Source organism: Loxodonta africana, chromosome 11 (genome assembly GCF_030014295.1).
Source record: "Loxodonta africana isolate mLoxAfr1 chromosome 11, mLoxAfr1.hap2, whole genome shotgun sequence".
NCBI lineage: Eukaryota > Metazoa > Chordata > Mammalia > Proboscidea > Elephantidae > Loxodonta > Loxodonta africana.
The window spans coordinates 3,762,079-3,777,993 of record NC_087352.1 but is presented as its reverse complement, the minus strand read 5'-3'; the positions used below and the strand labels follow the sequence as shown (position 1 = coordinate 3,777,993).

The 15,915-nt window shown below is 45.1% G+C and overlaps 1 protein-coding gene across 1 annotated transcript; it reads right to left on the bottom strand.

Annotated features, from left to right (window-relative positions):
* Positions 1 to 5,483: 5,483 nt before the first annotated feature.
* LGALS4 (galectin 4) lies at positions 5,484 to 15,048 on the bottom strand. Its single transcript, XM_064293480.1, has 8 exons — positions 14,927 to 15,048; positions 10,422 to 10,626; positions 9,004 to 9,138; positions 6,878 to 6,904; positions 6,526 to 6,555; positions 6,140 to 6,228; positions 5,791 to 5,956; positions 5,484 to 5,709 (listed from the first exon to the last, which is right to left on the bottom strand). The coding sequence occupies exons 1-8, from the start codon at positions 14,968 to 14,970 to the stop codon at positions 5,563 to 5,565; spliced, it is 843 nt and encodes a 280-aa protein (XP_064149550.1). The 5' UTR covers positions 14,971 to 15,048; the 3' UTR covers positions 5,484 to 5,562.
* Positions 15,049 to 15,915: the final 867 nt, after the last annotated feature.

Sequence of the window (15,915 nt, the reverse complement as noted above, 5' to 3'; positions counted from 1 at the left end):
AAATATTAACTGACTCAGGAAGCATCAAAAGAAGATGGAAGGAATACATAGAGTCATTATACCAAAAAGAATTGGTCGGCATTCAACCATTGCAAGAGGTAGCATATGATCAAGAACTGATGGTACTGAAGGAAGAAGTCTAAGCTTCACTGAAGGCATTGGCAAAAAACAAGGCTCCAGGAATTGACAGAATATCAATTGAGATGTTTCAACAAACGGATGCAGCGCTGGAAGTGCTCACTCGTCTATGCCAAGAAATTTGGAAGACAGCTACCTGGCCAACCTACTGGAAGAGATCCATGTTTATGCCTATTCCCAAGAAAGGTAATCCAACTGAATGGGGAACTTATCGAACAATATCGTTAATATCATACGAAAGCAAAATTTTGCTGAAGATCATTCAAAAGCAGCTGCAGCAGTATATCAACAGGGAACTTCCAGAAATTCAGGGCAGATTCAGAAGAGGATGTGGAACCAGGGATATCATTGCTGATGTCAGATGAATACTGGCTGAAAGCAGAGAATACCAGAAGGATGTTTATCTGTGTTTTATTGACTATGCAAAGGCATTCGACTGCATGAATCATAACAAATATTGGATATTTAGAAGAATGGGAATTCCAGAACACTTAATTGTGCTCATGAGGAACCTCTATATAGATCAAGAGGCTTAAAGTCTTGTGGTTTAAAGTCAAGAAAGAGATGTGTCAGGGTTGTATCCTTTCACCATACCTATTTAGTCTGTATGCTGACCATTCCCAAGCCTGACAATTCAGACAAAGATTAGACTGGACTATAAGACATAAAATAATACAGGTGAGGAGTGTGCTTCTTAGCTCAAGTAGATGCATGAGACTATGTGGGCTGCTCCTGTCCAGAGGCAAGATGAGAAGGGAGAGGGAACAGGAGCTTGTTGAATGGACATGGGAAATACAGGGTGGAGAGGAGGAGCGTGCAGTCGCATTACAGGGAGAGCAACTAGGATCACAACCATGTGTGTATAAATAAGTTTTTGTATGAGAAACTGACTTGAATTGTAAACTTTCACTTAAGGCACAGTAAAAAAGAGAGAAAATAATAATAATAATAAAATGGCTCCCAAAGGAATTTGTATGTCTCATTATTAAGCAAGTTGAAAGCTAAGTCATTCTCTTCTTCTGGAGGGATTTCTATATATTTTCTCTGTCTTCTATTACCTAGCCATTTAGGAAGAATTTACTGAAATCTTATACGCAGGTGCCATGCAAAGGGCCCTCTAAAAAAAGTTAAAAATTTTGTATGCTCAGCAGATAATCCAAGAAGCTATACTATATGAAGAACAAGGCATCAGGATTAACAACCTGCATTATGCAGATGACACAACCGTGCTTGTTGAAAGTGAAAAGGACTTGAAGCACTTACTGTTGAAGATCAAAGACCACAGCCTTCAGTATGGATTACACCTCAATATAAATAAACCAAAAATCCTCACAACTGGATCAATAAGCAACATCATGATAAACAGAGAAAAGATTGAAGTAGTAGTCAAGGATTTCATTTTAGTTGGATCCACCATCAACACCCACGGCAGCCAGCAGTCAAGAAATCAAAAGATGCATTGCATTGAGCAAATCTGCTGCAAAGGACCTTTTTAAAGTGTTGAAAAGCAAAGATGTCACCTTGAAGACTAAGGTGAGCCTGACCCAAGCCATGGTGTTTTCAGTCTCATCATAGGCATGTGAAAACTGGACACTGAATAAGGAAAATCAAAGAAGAATTGACACCTTTGAACTGTGGTGTTAGAGAAGAATATTGAATATACCACGGACTGCCAAAAGAACGAACAAATCTGTCTTGGAAAAAGCACAACCAGAATGTTCCTTAGAAACAAGGATGGCAAAACTGCATCTAACATACTGTGGACATGTTGTCAGGAGGGATCAGTCCCTGGAGAAGGACATTATGCTTGGTAAAGTACAGAGTCAGAGGAAAAGAGGAAGACCCTCAATGAGATGGATTGACACAGTGGCTGCAACAATGGGCTGAAGCATAACAATGATTATGAGCACGGTGCAGGCCCTGGCAGTGTTTCATTCTGTGGTACTTAGGGTGGCTATGCGTCCGAACTAACTCTACGGCACCTAACAACAACAACATGAAGGATGGATGAATGGATGGGTGTTATGGATTGAATTGTGTCCTCAGAAAATATGTGCTGTAAATTCCAACCTCTATGCCTGTGGTTATAAATCCCACTGGGGAATGGGTTGTCTTTGCTATGTTAATGAGATAGGATTTGTGTCAGGTGTGTCTTGAGTCAACCTCTTTTGAGATATAAAAGAGATTAAAAACCAAACATTGTGCAGAGACAGGGAAGATAGATGTGAAGACATATGGGCATATTCAACAAACTAGGAAGCAGAAGTTGAAGAAACAAGGACCTTTCCCCATAGCCAACAGAGAGAGAAAGGCTTCGCCTAGAGCCGGAGCCCTGAATTCTGACTTCTAACTTCCTAAACCAAAGATTTCAAAGGGTGGCTCGAGAAGATAAAGTAAAGTGTTATAACAAAATGTGCAAATACCTGGAGATAGAAAACCAAAAGGTAAGGACAGGCCTGGCATCTCTTAAGCTGAAAGAACTGAAGAAAAAAAATTCAAGTCTCCAGTTGCAATATTGAAGGATTCTGTGGGGGAAATATTAAATGATACAGGAAGCATCAAAAGAAGATGGAAAGAATACACAGAGTCACTGTACCAAAAATAACTGGTCAACATTCAACCATTTCAGGAGGTAACATAGAACTGATGGTACTAAAGGAAGAGGTCCAAGGTGCACTAGGCATTGGTGAAAAACAAGACTCCAGGAACTAATAGAATACCAGTTGAGATGTTTCAGCAAACGAATGTGGCACTGTAAGCCCTCACTTGTCTATGCCAAGAAATTTGGAAGATAGCTACCTGGCCAACCGACTGGAAGAGATCCATACTTAGGCCTATTCCCAAGAAAGGTGATCCAACAGAATGTGGAAATTATTGAAAAATATCATTAATATCACACACAAGTAAAATTTTGCTGAAGATCATTCAAAAGCAGTTGCAACAGAATATCAACACGGAACTGCCAGAAATTCAAGCCAGATTCAGAAGAGGATGTGGAACAAGAGATATCATTGCCTTTCTCTCTCTGTTGGCTATGGGGAAAGGTCCTTGTTTCTTCAACTTCTGCTTCCTAGTTTGTTGAATATGCCCATATGTCTTCACATCTATCTTCCCTGTCTCTGCACAATGTTTGGTTTTTAATCTCAGATGGATCATGGCTGAAAGCAGAGAATACCAGAAGGTTGTTTACCTGTGTTTTATTGACTATACAAAAAGGCATTCAACTGTGTGCATCATAATGATTTATGGATAACATTTCTAAGAAAGGGAATTCCAGAACATTTAATTGTAATCATGAGGAACCTTTACTTAGATCAAGAGGCAGTAGTTTGAACAGAACAAGGAGATACTGCACAGTTTAAAGTCAATAAAAGTATGCGTCAGGGTTGTATCCTTCCACCATACTTATTCAATCTGTATGCTCAGCAAATAATCTGAGAAGCTGGACTATTTGAAGAAGAACAATGCATCAGGATTGGAGGAAGACTCATTAACAACCTAGGATATGCAGATGACACAACCTCGCTTCCAAAAGTGAAGGACTTGAAGCATTTACTGATGAAGATCCAAGACTACAGCCTTCACACTGTAGACCTGTTATCATGAGGGACGAGTCCCTAGAGAAGGAGATCATGCTTAGTAAAGCAGAGGGTTAGTGAAAAAGAGGAAGACCCTCAAGGAGATGGATTCACACAGTGGCTGCAGCAACGGGCTCAAGTACAATTGTGAGGATGGGACAGAACAGGGCAGTGTTTCATTCTGTTGTACATAGGGTCACTATGAGTCAGAACCAACTCCATGGCACCTAACAACAACAATAAACTGTAAGGAAATAAATTTCTGTTTGTTAAAGCCACCCACTGTGGTATTTCTCTTAAAGCAGAACTAGATATCTAAGACAATGGGTGAGTGGATGGATGGCAGAGAATTGCATGGACAAATGGAGGATGAAGAGATGAATGGATCGATAAAGAGTTGGATGTAAAGATGGTAGAATGAATAGACAAATGGATTTATGAATAAATAGATGGTTGGTGGGATGTTTGGATGGATGAATGCATGGAGAGAGTAATGGATGGTCAGAGGGATGCAAGGGTGGATGAAGGGTTGGATAAACAGCCAGACAGATGGAGAAATAGATGAGTGGATAAACAGTTGAATGTTTGAATGAATGGATGAAGATATGGTTGGATGGATATTTGGAAAGACTGATGGATGATAATATGGATGGTTGGAAAGATAAATGGATAGACACAGGGTTGGTCGAAAGGATGGTTTGTCATGGATTGACTTAACCGACTTATGTCCCCCCAAAAATGTGAGTATCAACTTGGTTAGGCCATGATTCCCAGTATTCTGTGGTAGTCCTCCATTTTGTGATTGTAATTTTATGTTAAAGAGGATTAGAGTAGGATTGTAACACCCTTACCAGGTCACATCCCTGATCCATTGTAAAGGGAGTTTCCCTGGGATGTGGCCTGCATTTCCTTTCATCTCTCAAGAGATAAAAAGGAAAGAGAAGCAAGCAGAAAACTGGGGACCTCATACAACCAAGAAAGCAGCACTTGGAGCAGAGCGTGTTCTTTGGATCTGGGGTCCCTGCACCTGAGAAGCTTCTCAACCAGGGGAAGACTGATGACAAGGAATCTTCCTCCAGAGCCAACAGAGAGAGAAAGCCATACACTGGAGCTGACACCCTGAATTTGGACTTGTAACCTACTAGACTGTGAGAGAATTCATTTCTCTTTGTTAGAGCCACCTACTTGTGGTATTTCTTTTTTATAGTGGCACTGGATGACTAAGACATGGTTGGGCAAAAAGATGGATAGATGGAGAAATAGATGAGTGAATGAATGGTTCGATGCTTGGGTGGAGGGCTGGCTGACCAGCTGGCTGGACTTTTAGTTGAATGAAAGCATGAAGAGATTGATGGAAGTTGAGATAGATGGGTGGATAGCTGGATGCATGGATGGAATGATAGGTCATGCAGTGGCTAAGCATGCTGCCTTGGGAGCCAGAGACCACTTGGATTTGAATTCTAGCTCTGTCATTTATGAGCTGTGTGATTTTGGACAATATGCTTAATTGTTCTGTACCTATTTCTTCACCTATTGTACCGGGATGAAAATAACAGCTCCTACCTTCTGGAGTTGGTGTAAGGAATGAATGAGTTGATACAAGTAAGCCCAAAAAGCACTGCCTGGCATATAAGTAGATTTATCATGAAGGGAAGATGCATGGACAGGTGATTAGATGGATGAACGGGTGATGCATGACTGAACCAAGGAAGGAAGGAAGAGTGAAGGTGATGGTGGAGTCAAGTACACTCATGAGACAACCTCAGACGTTTTATTAGGGGCTTAGAAGGGAGTCCTAGGAAATCCTTCCCTCTGTGTTTCCAAGGGCTGTAGCACCGGGGAAAGATCAGATCTGGACATAGGACAAGGTGACATCACCCGTGATCTCCAACACGTCCACCCTCTGGAAGGCCATGAAACGATGGGGGAAGTCGAAGATGTGCTGATCATTGCCATAGACCTTGAAGCGATCCATGCCACAGCGAATGGACAGCTGTAGGGAGAAGTGTGGGCATGAGGCTAGGGCCAGGACAGAGGCTTTGGAGGGAACGGGGGATAAAGACCCCAGACTCACTTCAAAGAACTGTCCATGAGCAAATGGGTTGTAGGAAATCATCCTCTCCTCAGGTCCCCATGATCCATTCAGATGGCTGTTCCGAACCACTATCCCCTCGTTCAGGCGGGGGTTAATGTGCATGGCCACGTCCCCTGAGGCTCCCACCTTGAAGTTAATGACAAAGCTAGGGGCAGAGAGAGATATGGTGTCAGACAGGAGTTCCTGGTTCCCCAAGGAAGGATGAGACTGAGGCCTGGACTGCTGGGTCTGAGGGAGGACTGGGATCTGGAGGGAAGAGGGGTCCCAGACTCCTGAGTCTGAGGGAGAAGGGGAATGGAGGTTTCCCACCTCAGCCCCGGTCCTGTACCTCTTGGCTGATGGGGGTACGAAGCCCTTGATTATGATGGTTCTTCGGGCTATAAGCCCCCCTTGTAGTTTCCCAGAAAATGGCACAGGCTGTGGGAAGAGAACCTGAGATCTCATCCTCTCTCGAGCCATCAGAACCCAGATGCAGAATGAAATTTCCAGAGAAGGGCCTCGTTCTTCCTGGGACGCTTCCCCAACCTCTGTCCCTTCCCTCATTTTGACCCTCCACTTCATCCTCTCCCCACTTCCTCACCCAGAGAGCCCTCTCCTACTATATTTCTTACCCTCTCAAAGTTCCCCACAGATCGGGGCCCCCTTCCTGCCATCAGTCCCTGCATGCCTTCAAGTCACCCACCACAGAGCCATAACCCCTTCAGGATGCCATACCGGGTTGAAAGTTGGGGGTCCCTCCATAGTCTGTGAAGGGAGGAAGAAGAGATGTTATTCTACAGTATCTGACAAACATTTACAGCCCACCTACTATGCAGGCATTTCTCTAGGTGCTGGCTTGGTACGGCTGATGGTTTGACCGTGCTAAATCCTCCCAGTTCTTGCCATCCCCCTGTCATTTTCCCATACAATACCCTCACTTACAGGCAGGTTATTTGGTAATGGAGGACCCTATACGTGGGGATGGAAGGCAAGAATGATGAGAGGGGCTGGGAGTCCTGCTCCAGGACAACCTCAGCTACTAAGCATCCCCTCAAGGGGAAATGACTACCCACCAGCAGATACTTACTGGGTATGCAGGGTTAGCGGTGGGTTTCTGTGGGCACAGAAAGAGAAGGAGTTGATGAGTGGGACCCCAAACTAGAGACTGGAGGGCATCAATGGTGTCTGCCCCAGGGAAACCCACCACCACTGTCTGAGGAAACTCTGGAGTCAAAGAGTGACACCCAGATGGCTAATTAGTGGAATGGGAACGCAAAGTTTGGGGATCTCCAATGCAGTGAACCTCATACCACCTGTTTAGGACAACGCCTGGCAAATCCTATTTTCTGTACTCTCCCCTATACTCTCAGTCCTTCCCAGGGCCTTCATTCATCCTTCTCTACCCCCAGAACTCAGAAACTGCATGATAAAGTGTAAATTCCTCAGCACATCTTCCCAGACCCCACACAATACAATCTCTGCTCACTTCATCTTAAACCAGTTTCCCTCACTCAACAGTCCCACCACTGAGGCAATTGGGAGTCCCTAGAGCCAGCCAAGCAGGATCTCTCTGTCTCTCCCTTATATCTCTCAGGGTCTGTGTGTGTGTGTGTCTCTGTTTCTAGCTCTCTCTCCCACATCTTTGCACAAGTGGTTCCTGCTGCCTGGAACATCTTTCCCCTCCCTATTTAACTTTTACCGACTCTGTTTTCTCCCCTTTCTAATTAACTCCTTTTTGCCTTGACTTCTATTTTAAACCAGCTATTTTGAGAACCCTTTTAAAATAATATTATTGTTTAATTTCTTTGGAAAAATTGATAAAGCACGATAATAAAACGGACAACTGCAGGCCCATTGTCCTCTTCTGAATGAAGACATTGTCAGTGTCTCTTCACAGGGATGTAGAAGAGCAGGATAGTCACAAGCGCAGGCCCTGACTAGGTTTGATCCCTGGCTCTGCCACTTACAAGCTCTGTGACCTTGGGCAAGTTACTTAAGTTCTCTGTGCCTCCGTTTTCACATTTATAGAATGGGGCTGATGACAATAACAGTATGTTCCCTTTGGGTCTCTGGGAGGATTAAAGGAGTTGGTAAGTGTAAAGCCCTTAGAGCAGTGCCCACACCCAGTAGGTGTGTATGTCACACTGTAAGCTTTTGTCACATTTACCTGTGTGCCTTCCCTAATCCCATTCCTCCACCTTCCCCCAGGTTACACTACCTGAAATGAAATATACAGGGACTTTTCTTTCTTTGTAGTTTTGCCACATACGTCTCTAGATTCCTTAACAATATGTTGTGCCTCTCTTAATTTATGAGCTACAAAGTTGCTTTTTCAACTCAAAATTTTATTACAAAGAGTCACTCTGCTGTTGTGTGTAGATGAAAATTGTTTGTCCTTGCCTTTGAGTGGCTAAGGCATTGTGTCTATCCATTCTGCTATTGGAGAACATTCTGGTAGTTTGAAATTTGGGGCTTTTGTAAATAGTGCTGCTGTGAATATTCTAGTACGTGTGTTTGAGTGGTGATACGTGCACCATATACCCAGGAACGGAGTTTCTGGATCTTGGGCATGTGTTTGTTCAACCTTCACAGACGCTGCCAAACCATTTTCCAAAGTAGCTGTGCCAATTTACACTCTTAACAGTATGGGAGTGTATGAGAGTTTTGATTGCTCCACATCCTCACCAACACTTGGTATTACACGCCTTTTTCATTGTAGTTCTTCTGTTGGAGCTGTAGTGGTAGCTCACTGTGGTTTTAATTGTCTCTCCCAGATAACTAATGAAATTGAGCAACTTCCCATAAGTTTGCTCTTCATGTGTTCTTTATTCCTCCTCATCCTTCAGTTCCTGACTCAGCCTACACACCTTCTCTCCTCCAGAAGCCCTTGCTGACCCCATGACTAGGTCAGGCCCCTCCTTTGGACTTCTCAAACCTTTTGTATATCCCTCATCCCACCTCTGACTCCTTTGTCTGTACCTCCTCTATCTTGGCCCCAACCCCTCTGGCTGCATCTCCCCTTTCCAGATCTGACCACTCACGGCCATCACTGTCTTGTGACACGTCTGTCTTCCCAGTGGACTGCTTTGGTCACTGTTGGGTCCCAGTATCACTCAACAAAGGGATCCACATAGGACATGTGCTTGGGAAATAAATGAACGTGGGAATGAATTAAAGAAGACAGGAAGCAAGTAAGGGGGAGATACCACACACCTGGCTTGGGGCAGGCTGGCCTCCAATGAAGTTAATGGATTGAAGCTCCAGGTCCCCATCCACTTGCAGATGGGTGACCAACTGTAAGGGGATTCGGTGCCCAAACTCGTAGAAGGGAGTTCCATTCACCACCACCTGGAAGGCAGGGATGAGAGGTCAAGAGTCAACACCTATGACCTTGGGAAGGTAGAAACAAGAAGCAAAGAGCGGAGATTTCAAAGTACAACTTGGAGTCAAAAGTCTAGGGAGCAACGTGAGATAGCTCCAAAGTCCTTGGAGTCCACAGGTCAGAGGTCAAGCAGGGTTCATAAATCAGCTCACAGATTATAGAATGGGAGGGAATAGAGAATTTAGTCTTGCGATGCAGATTGGGAGAAAACCAAGCCTGAGTCCTGGTTTTGGCATCAAATGAAAGATTTTCGGTTCTAGCTCTGACATGTCCTGGCCGTGTGACCTCAGTTAGTCACTTCACCTCTCTGAGCTTTTGTTTCCTCATCTCTAAAATGAGGGTTCACTCCTCTCTGAGATTACTGGAAAGATTCAAACCCAGAGAAGCACATAAAAGGCATTGTAGAAATACTGTGTACAACCTGAGCCTTGTTATCATATCTCAGCATCCTTGAAATTCATCTTCGTGATTTCTAGTCATAGAGCTAAGCAAGGATATGGTGCTGTGAGCCAACTCTGAGTAGGACTGAATGCCTACTATGTGCTAAGTACTTTACATGGTAGTATCAATGGAGTCTCTAAACAGCCCTGCAAGGCAGGACCTGGGGTTGTTCACATTGTTTAATAAATGGAGGCTCCAGACACTGGAATGACCTGCTCAAGGGCACCACACCAAGCACGGAGAAGCCCAGGCTTGAGCCTTGGTCTGTCCAACACCAAACCATGATGTTAACTTTTGATGATGAGGTTAGAAATCTGGTGCCTATATGAATAAAGTCCAGGGAGATTCACCAATCCAACAATCCTCCCAGCCCCAGACTCTTCTCTTGGGTTATGTGGAAGTGGGCACAAGGATGTCCACTGCAGCTTTTTGTATGGGAGCAAGAGGTTGGGGGAGTGTGGAACTGAGGGAAGACAGATACCAGAGGGCCTGCGCAGCTGTCAAGAGCTATAGACCCAATATGCACAGAACAACACCGGGGTCTAACATGCAAAATGATGAGTGAGAAAGTAAAGAAAGAAGGGAGGGAGGAATAAGGCGTGAAGGAATAAGGATAAGGGAGGGGAGGAGAGAAAGAAGGAAGGAGGGGAGAGGAGGAGAGGGAGGAGAATAAATGAGGAAGGAAATAGGGAGAAAACGAAAGAGGGGAGGGAAGGAGACACAAAGGAGGAAGGAAGGAAATAGAGAAGGAAGAAAGGAGTAAGGGAGGGAGGGAAGAGGGGAGCCCCCACCCGCCCTCCCCTCAGACCTTGTAGTGCTCCGGCAAGACCATGAACACCAGCTCAAAGGCGGTGCCCTTCTTGAAGGGCATGCTCCTTTTCCTCTCTTCGCTGCCCCACTTGCCGCCCTGCTGTGTGTTGAAGACCACCTTGTCCAAGCCATCAAAACGAGGATTGAAGTGGAAGGCGATGTCTGCCCCTGGGTCCTGCCCCACCAGGAAGTTCACGAAGAATCTAGTGAGACAGGAAGGACTCGATCCCTGGTCTCACCTTCCTGAGCACACGAAGCCCTCTCATTCCTACCCGGCCCCAGGGTTCACAGACCAGACCTCAGCACCAGCTCTGAGGGGGGGACCTTGGCACATTGACCAAGTAGGGGCGGGGGCCAGGTTGCGTCCCTGAGTTCCAGGAGGCAGATTCCCACCACCAGCCCTTAGCTCACTCCCTTTCCTTCTAGACCACCTGCTCCAGCCTCTCACAACTCCAGATACTTCAAAAGCTGGGATTACCGCATTTATTTACAGGGTCAGGCGCTGTCCCAAGCATTTTACATCTGTCAGCTCATTTCAGGTCTCCCAGCTCCCTCGCTGGTCCTCAAGAGCCATAACCCACAAGCAGCCAGGGGGACCCTGCGCACACCCAGGTCACAGCATGTTCCTCTGCTCAGAGCCCTCCGTGGTTCCCGAGGTCCTGTTGACCTGCACCCCCTACTTCTCCGTCCTCATCTCCCATCACCTGGCCCTCATTCAATCTGCCCCTGCCCTCGCCAGGCCTCCCTATGACCCAACCTCATCCAGGTTATTCCAACAGGGCAGGTACACACCTGCCCCAGGGTCTTTCCATGGGCTGTTCCCTCTGCCTGGACCACGTTTCCCTTAGATATCCCCAGGGCTCCCTCCCTCATTTCCTTCAGGTCTATGCTGAAATGTTCCCTTCCAGAGAGACATCCCTGACCACTCTATTTAAAGGGACAATGCCCCTCTCCCCATGTACACATACTCTCCCCATTCCCCTTCCCTCCTTATTTTTAACCACTGACATGTTATATGTTCAACTTATTTATTTTTCTCAAATTTTATTTATTTTGTTGTTGCTGTTGAGAATATACACAGCAAAACATATACCAGTTCAACAGTTTTGACACTTACGTTTTTGAGTTGTGCAACTATTCTCACCCTCCTTTCCTGAGTTATTCCTCCTCATAAATATAAACTCACTGACCCCTAAGGTTTCTATCTAATCTTTCCAAGTTGCTATTGTCAGTTTGATCCTATATAGACAGTTCTTAAAAGAGCATAATGCCCAAGGCAGATCTTTTTTATTAGTTAAGCAACGCTATTGTTCTGTTTTAAGATGACTTCACGGAATATTTTCGGTTTAAGGTTTAAAGATTATTTCAGGGCAATAGTTTCAGGGATTCATCCACTCTTCATGGCTCCAGAAAGTCTAGAGTCCGTGAAATTCCCTTTTGATCAGGATTCTTCTATGGAATCTTTGATTAAAATGTTCAGTAATGGTAGCCAGGCACCATCCTGTTCTGGTCTCATGGCAAAGGAGGCAGTTGTTCATGGAGGCAATCAGCCAGGCATTTCCTATCCTCCTCCTATTTCTGACTCTCCTTCTTCCTTAGTTACTGCAGGTGAATAGAGACTAACTGCTGTGCCTTGGATGGCCGCTTGCAAGCTTTTAAGACCCCATGCAGTACACAACAAACTAGGAGGTAGAACAGAAGCTCTAAACACATTATCAGGCCAGTTAACTGGGATGTCCCATGAAACCATGACCCTAAACCTCCAAACCAAGGAACCAAATCCTACAAGGTGTTTGGTTGTACACAAACAGCCTCAGCAGCTACTCTTTTTTTTTTTTTTTTGTCATTGTTATAAAGACATCTATCGCACAACTTTTGCCAACTCTACCTTTTATAGGTGTACAACTTATTGACAGCAATTACAATAACTAACTCTGCAACCCTAACCTTAATCAATGCGATTTGCCCATCACTGTTAACCTGCCCTCTTTTCCTCCTCCTTCCACCCCTGGTACCCACTAATAAACTGTGGCCTCTATGTATTTACCTTTTCTTCTTTTTTTTGTAAGTGAAGTCATACAATATTTGTTCTTTTGTGATTGGCTTATTTTGCTCAGCATAATGTCTTCGAGCTCCATCCATACTGCAGCATGGATCAAGACTTTATTTCTTCTACAGGCTGAGTAGTAGCCCATTGCGTGTTTGTACTACATTTTGTTTATCCATTCATCTGTTATGGGCATTTGTTTCCACCTTTTGGCAATTGTTAACAGTGCTGCAATGAACATTGGTGTACAAGTCTCTTTTTGAGCCTCTGCTTTTAAGTCCTTTGGGTATATACCTAAGAGTGGAATTTCTAGGGCATATAGTAGTTCTATTTTTCGTTTTTTTTTTTAAACCCACACTGTTTTCCACAAGGGCTGTACCATTTTGCATTCCCACCAGCAATGGATGAGTGTTCCAATTTCCTCACATCCTCACCAACATTTATTTTCTGTTTTTTTTTTACTCTCCAAGTCAGTAGTTTGTCTTTTCACTTTTTTGGTAAAGTTTTTTGATGAGCAAACTTTTTTTGAGGCCCCATTTAATTTTTTTTTTCTTTTGCTGTTTGTGCTTTGTTATTATATTAGATAATCCATTGCTGAAAGGTGAGCCCAACAGCATTGCCCCTGCTATTTCTTCTAAGAATTTTATAGTTTTTGTTTTCACATTTTTGTCCTTAATCCATTTAGAATTTGTTTTGTGTATGGTGTGAAGCATGGATCCTGTTTCATTCTTCTGCATGTGGAAATCCAATTTTCCTAGCACGGTTTATTAAAGAGACTCTTCTTCCCCCCATCAAAGAAACTTAGCACCCTTGTCAAAAATCAGTTACCATAGATGTGTGGGTTTATTTCTGGACCCTCAATTCTATTTCTTTGGTCTACATGACTATTGTTATACTGGTACCAGGCTGTTTTGATTACTGTAGCTGTATAGTATATTTTAAAATCAGAAAGTAAGAGATCTCCTACTTTGTTTTTCTCTTTCAACATTGTCTTAGCTGTTTGTGGGCCTCTTGCCATTCCATATAAAGTTGAGGACTGGTTTTTCTATTCCTGTAAAGGAGGCTATAGGAATTTTGATCCAGATTGTGTTGAATCTATAGATTGCTTTGGGTGCTACTGACATCTTGACAATATTAAGTCTTTCAATCCATGAACATGGAACATCTTTCCATTTACTGAAGTCTTCTTTATTCCCTTTCAGAAGTGTTTTATAGTTTTCATTGTATAAGTCCTCCATGTCCCTGTTTAGATTTAGTCCCAGGTATTTTATCTCTTAGGTGTTACTGTAATGGAACTGTTGCCCTAATTTCCCTTTCAGAGTTCACATCAGTGGTGTATAGAAACCCACCTGATTTCTGTTTGTTGCCCTTGTAACCTGTAACTGTTAAATTCTTCTATTAGCTCTAGGAGTTTTCTTGTGGGCTTTTTAGGATTTTCTATATATAGGATCGTGTCATCCACGAATAAAGACACTTTTACTTTTTCTTTTCCAAAAGGGATGATTTTTATTTCTTTGTCTTATTGCTCTGGCTAGGACTTCTAATAAAATATTGAATAGAAGTGGTGACAGCAGGCACCCTTGTCTTGTTCCCGATTCAAGGGGCAGACTTATTTTTTATCTGTCTCATCCACTAGGATGTTAGTCCACGAGGGGAGGGGGTCTTTGTCTGTCTTGTTTATGGCTCCAACCCCAGTGTCTAGGCACAGGGCTGGCTCTCAACGGAGAAATTCAACAGTGAAGAAATAAACAACAGTCATATGTGTCAGTTTTATAATTATCTCCATTTTAAAGCCATAAAATATGCTAAGACTTACATAGCGTGTATTTTACCAAGTCCCTGGGTGGTGCAAATAGTTAAGGTGCTCGGCTGCCAACCGAGATGTTGCAGGTGCAAGTCCACCCAAAGGAGCCTCAGAAGACGGCCTAGTGATCTACTTCCGAAAAATCGGCCCCTGAAAACCCTGTGGAGCACAGTTCTACTCTGACGCACATGGGGCTGCCCTGAGTGGGAATCAACTCAAGGGCAACTGGTAATTTTACCTAAGCCACGTTTTCACACACTGAATCCTCACGGCAGTCCCACTTCACAGAGGAATACTAAACCACAGAGAGGTATAGCAGCTTTCCTAGTCACACAGCTGGCAAGTGGCAGAGGTGGCATTTGAACCTAGGTAGCTCTGAGCCTTCGATACTAGCTCATGCTGTCAGTTCCAATCCAGCCTCCCAACTCGGTGAGCCCTCCCTCACCCCCCCTGGGCCCCAGGGTCCCTCTCCTCATCTGACCACCCAGCTCTGGATTTCCTAGACCAGGCCTGGTCTTTGGCTATCGGGTGGGGTGGCAGAGAGCCCCCTCCCCAACGAGGGTGGAGGAAGAGAAGACCTCCTACCCCACTGCCCAGAAACTCCCTGTTCCATAACCCCCATCCTGGCCTAGCAGCCCTGGATGGGTCTTACCTCCTCATGTGCTCGCTAGCCACTCCTTGGATGTAAATGGACATTCCTGGACAGAGGCCTCCCGGGATGGGCTTGTTGTAGGGCACAGTCTGTAGAAGGGGCCGAGTGAGGAAGGCCAGCCCTTACCTCTCATGAAGGAAGCCCCCCTCCTTAAGTAAGGGAGAAGAAACTAACAGGTGATGGTCAGTGCGGTGAGGAAGAGGCCAGGAGTCAGGGGGTGGGCATGAAAGACCTGAGGCTCATGCAGGGAGATAATCAGACCCCAGGGCCAGTGTTGGGTAAGTCAGGTGGGGCCCCACAAGTGTTAAAGAGTGGAGCTAAGCCACAGCCTGGGGTTGGACATGGGCTGTTCGCTCACCGGGTTGTAGGTGGGCTGGTAGCCAGGTGCGGGGACATAGGCCATCTTGAGAGGTTGGGCTGGCGGTGCGTCTTGCAAGAAGAGCTGCAGGAGTGGGGAATGGTGGCAGGTGGCAGGTGGCTCTTATACCCGAGAATCAGGGAGTGGCTGGCAGGGCAATGTCCACGAGGGTCCTTCCTCTGGGAATCCCAGCTCCCTTTCTCTCCTTGGGCATCCCCTAGTCTCCCCCGTTAGCCTCACTGGTCAGCCAGGACCTGAATCATCCAGGACAGGCCTGGGGGGCTTGGGCCAGAGCCCTCTCCCCCAAGCCCTTCAGCAAAGAGGAAGTGAACTTCGGCCCCGCCAGGGTCTTATCACAGCCCATAAAACCCTGCCCAGACCTTTGTTGGCAAAGGGAGGGTGAGACCAGGAGGGTTGGGCAGGGCTGCAGGAGTGGCTGGGACAAGTGGGCAGTGGAAGTTGGGGAAAGCAGAGGGAGCTGGAATTGGGGGCTCCCAAGTCTCCAGGGAACAGTGAAAGGATCTACATTGATTGTGTGGTCACTGCATGCTTCTGGCGTGTACATTATACTGTACATATAGTGGCTTGGAACACTCACTCTGGAGCCAGAGGTTCTGAGTTCAAATCCTAC

Coding starts and splice junctions, on each gene's coding strand:
- LGALS4 (XM_064293480.1), bottom strand. CDS start 14,970: ATGTCCATTTACATCCAAGGAGTGGCTAGCGAGCACATGAGGAG. Junction 5,957..6,139: donor GTACCCCCATCAGCCAAGAG/GTACAGGACCGG, acceptor CTCTGCCCCTAG/CTTTGTCATTAACTTCAAGG. Junction 5,710..5,790: donor CTCATGGACAGTTCTTTGAA/GTGAGTCTGGGG, acceptor TTCTCCCTACAG/CTGTCCATTCGCTGTGGCAT.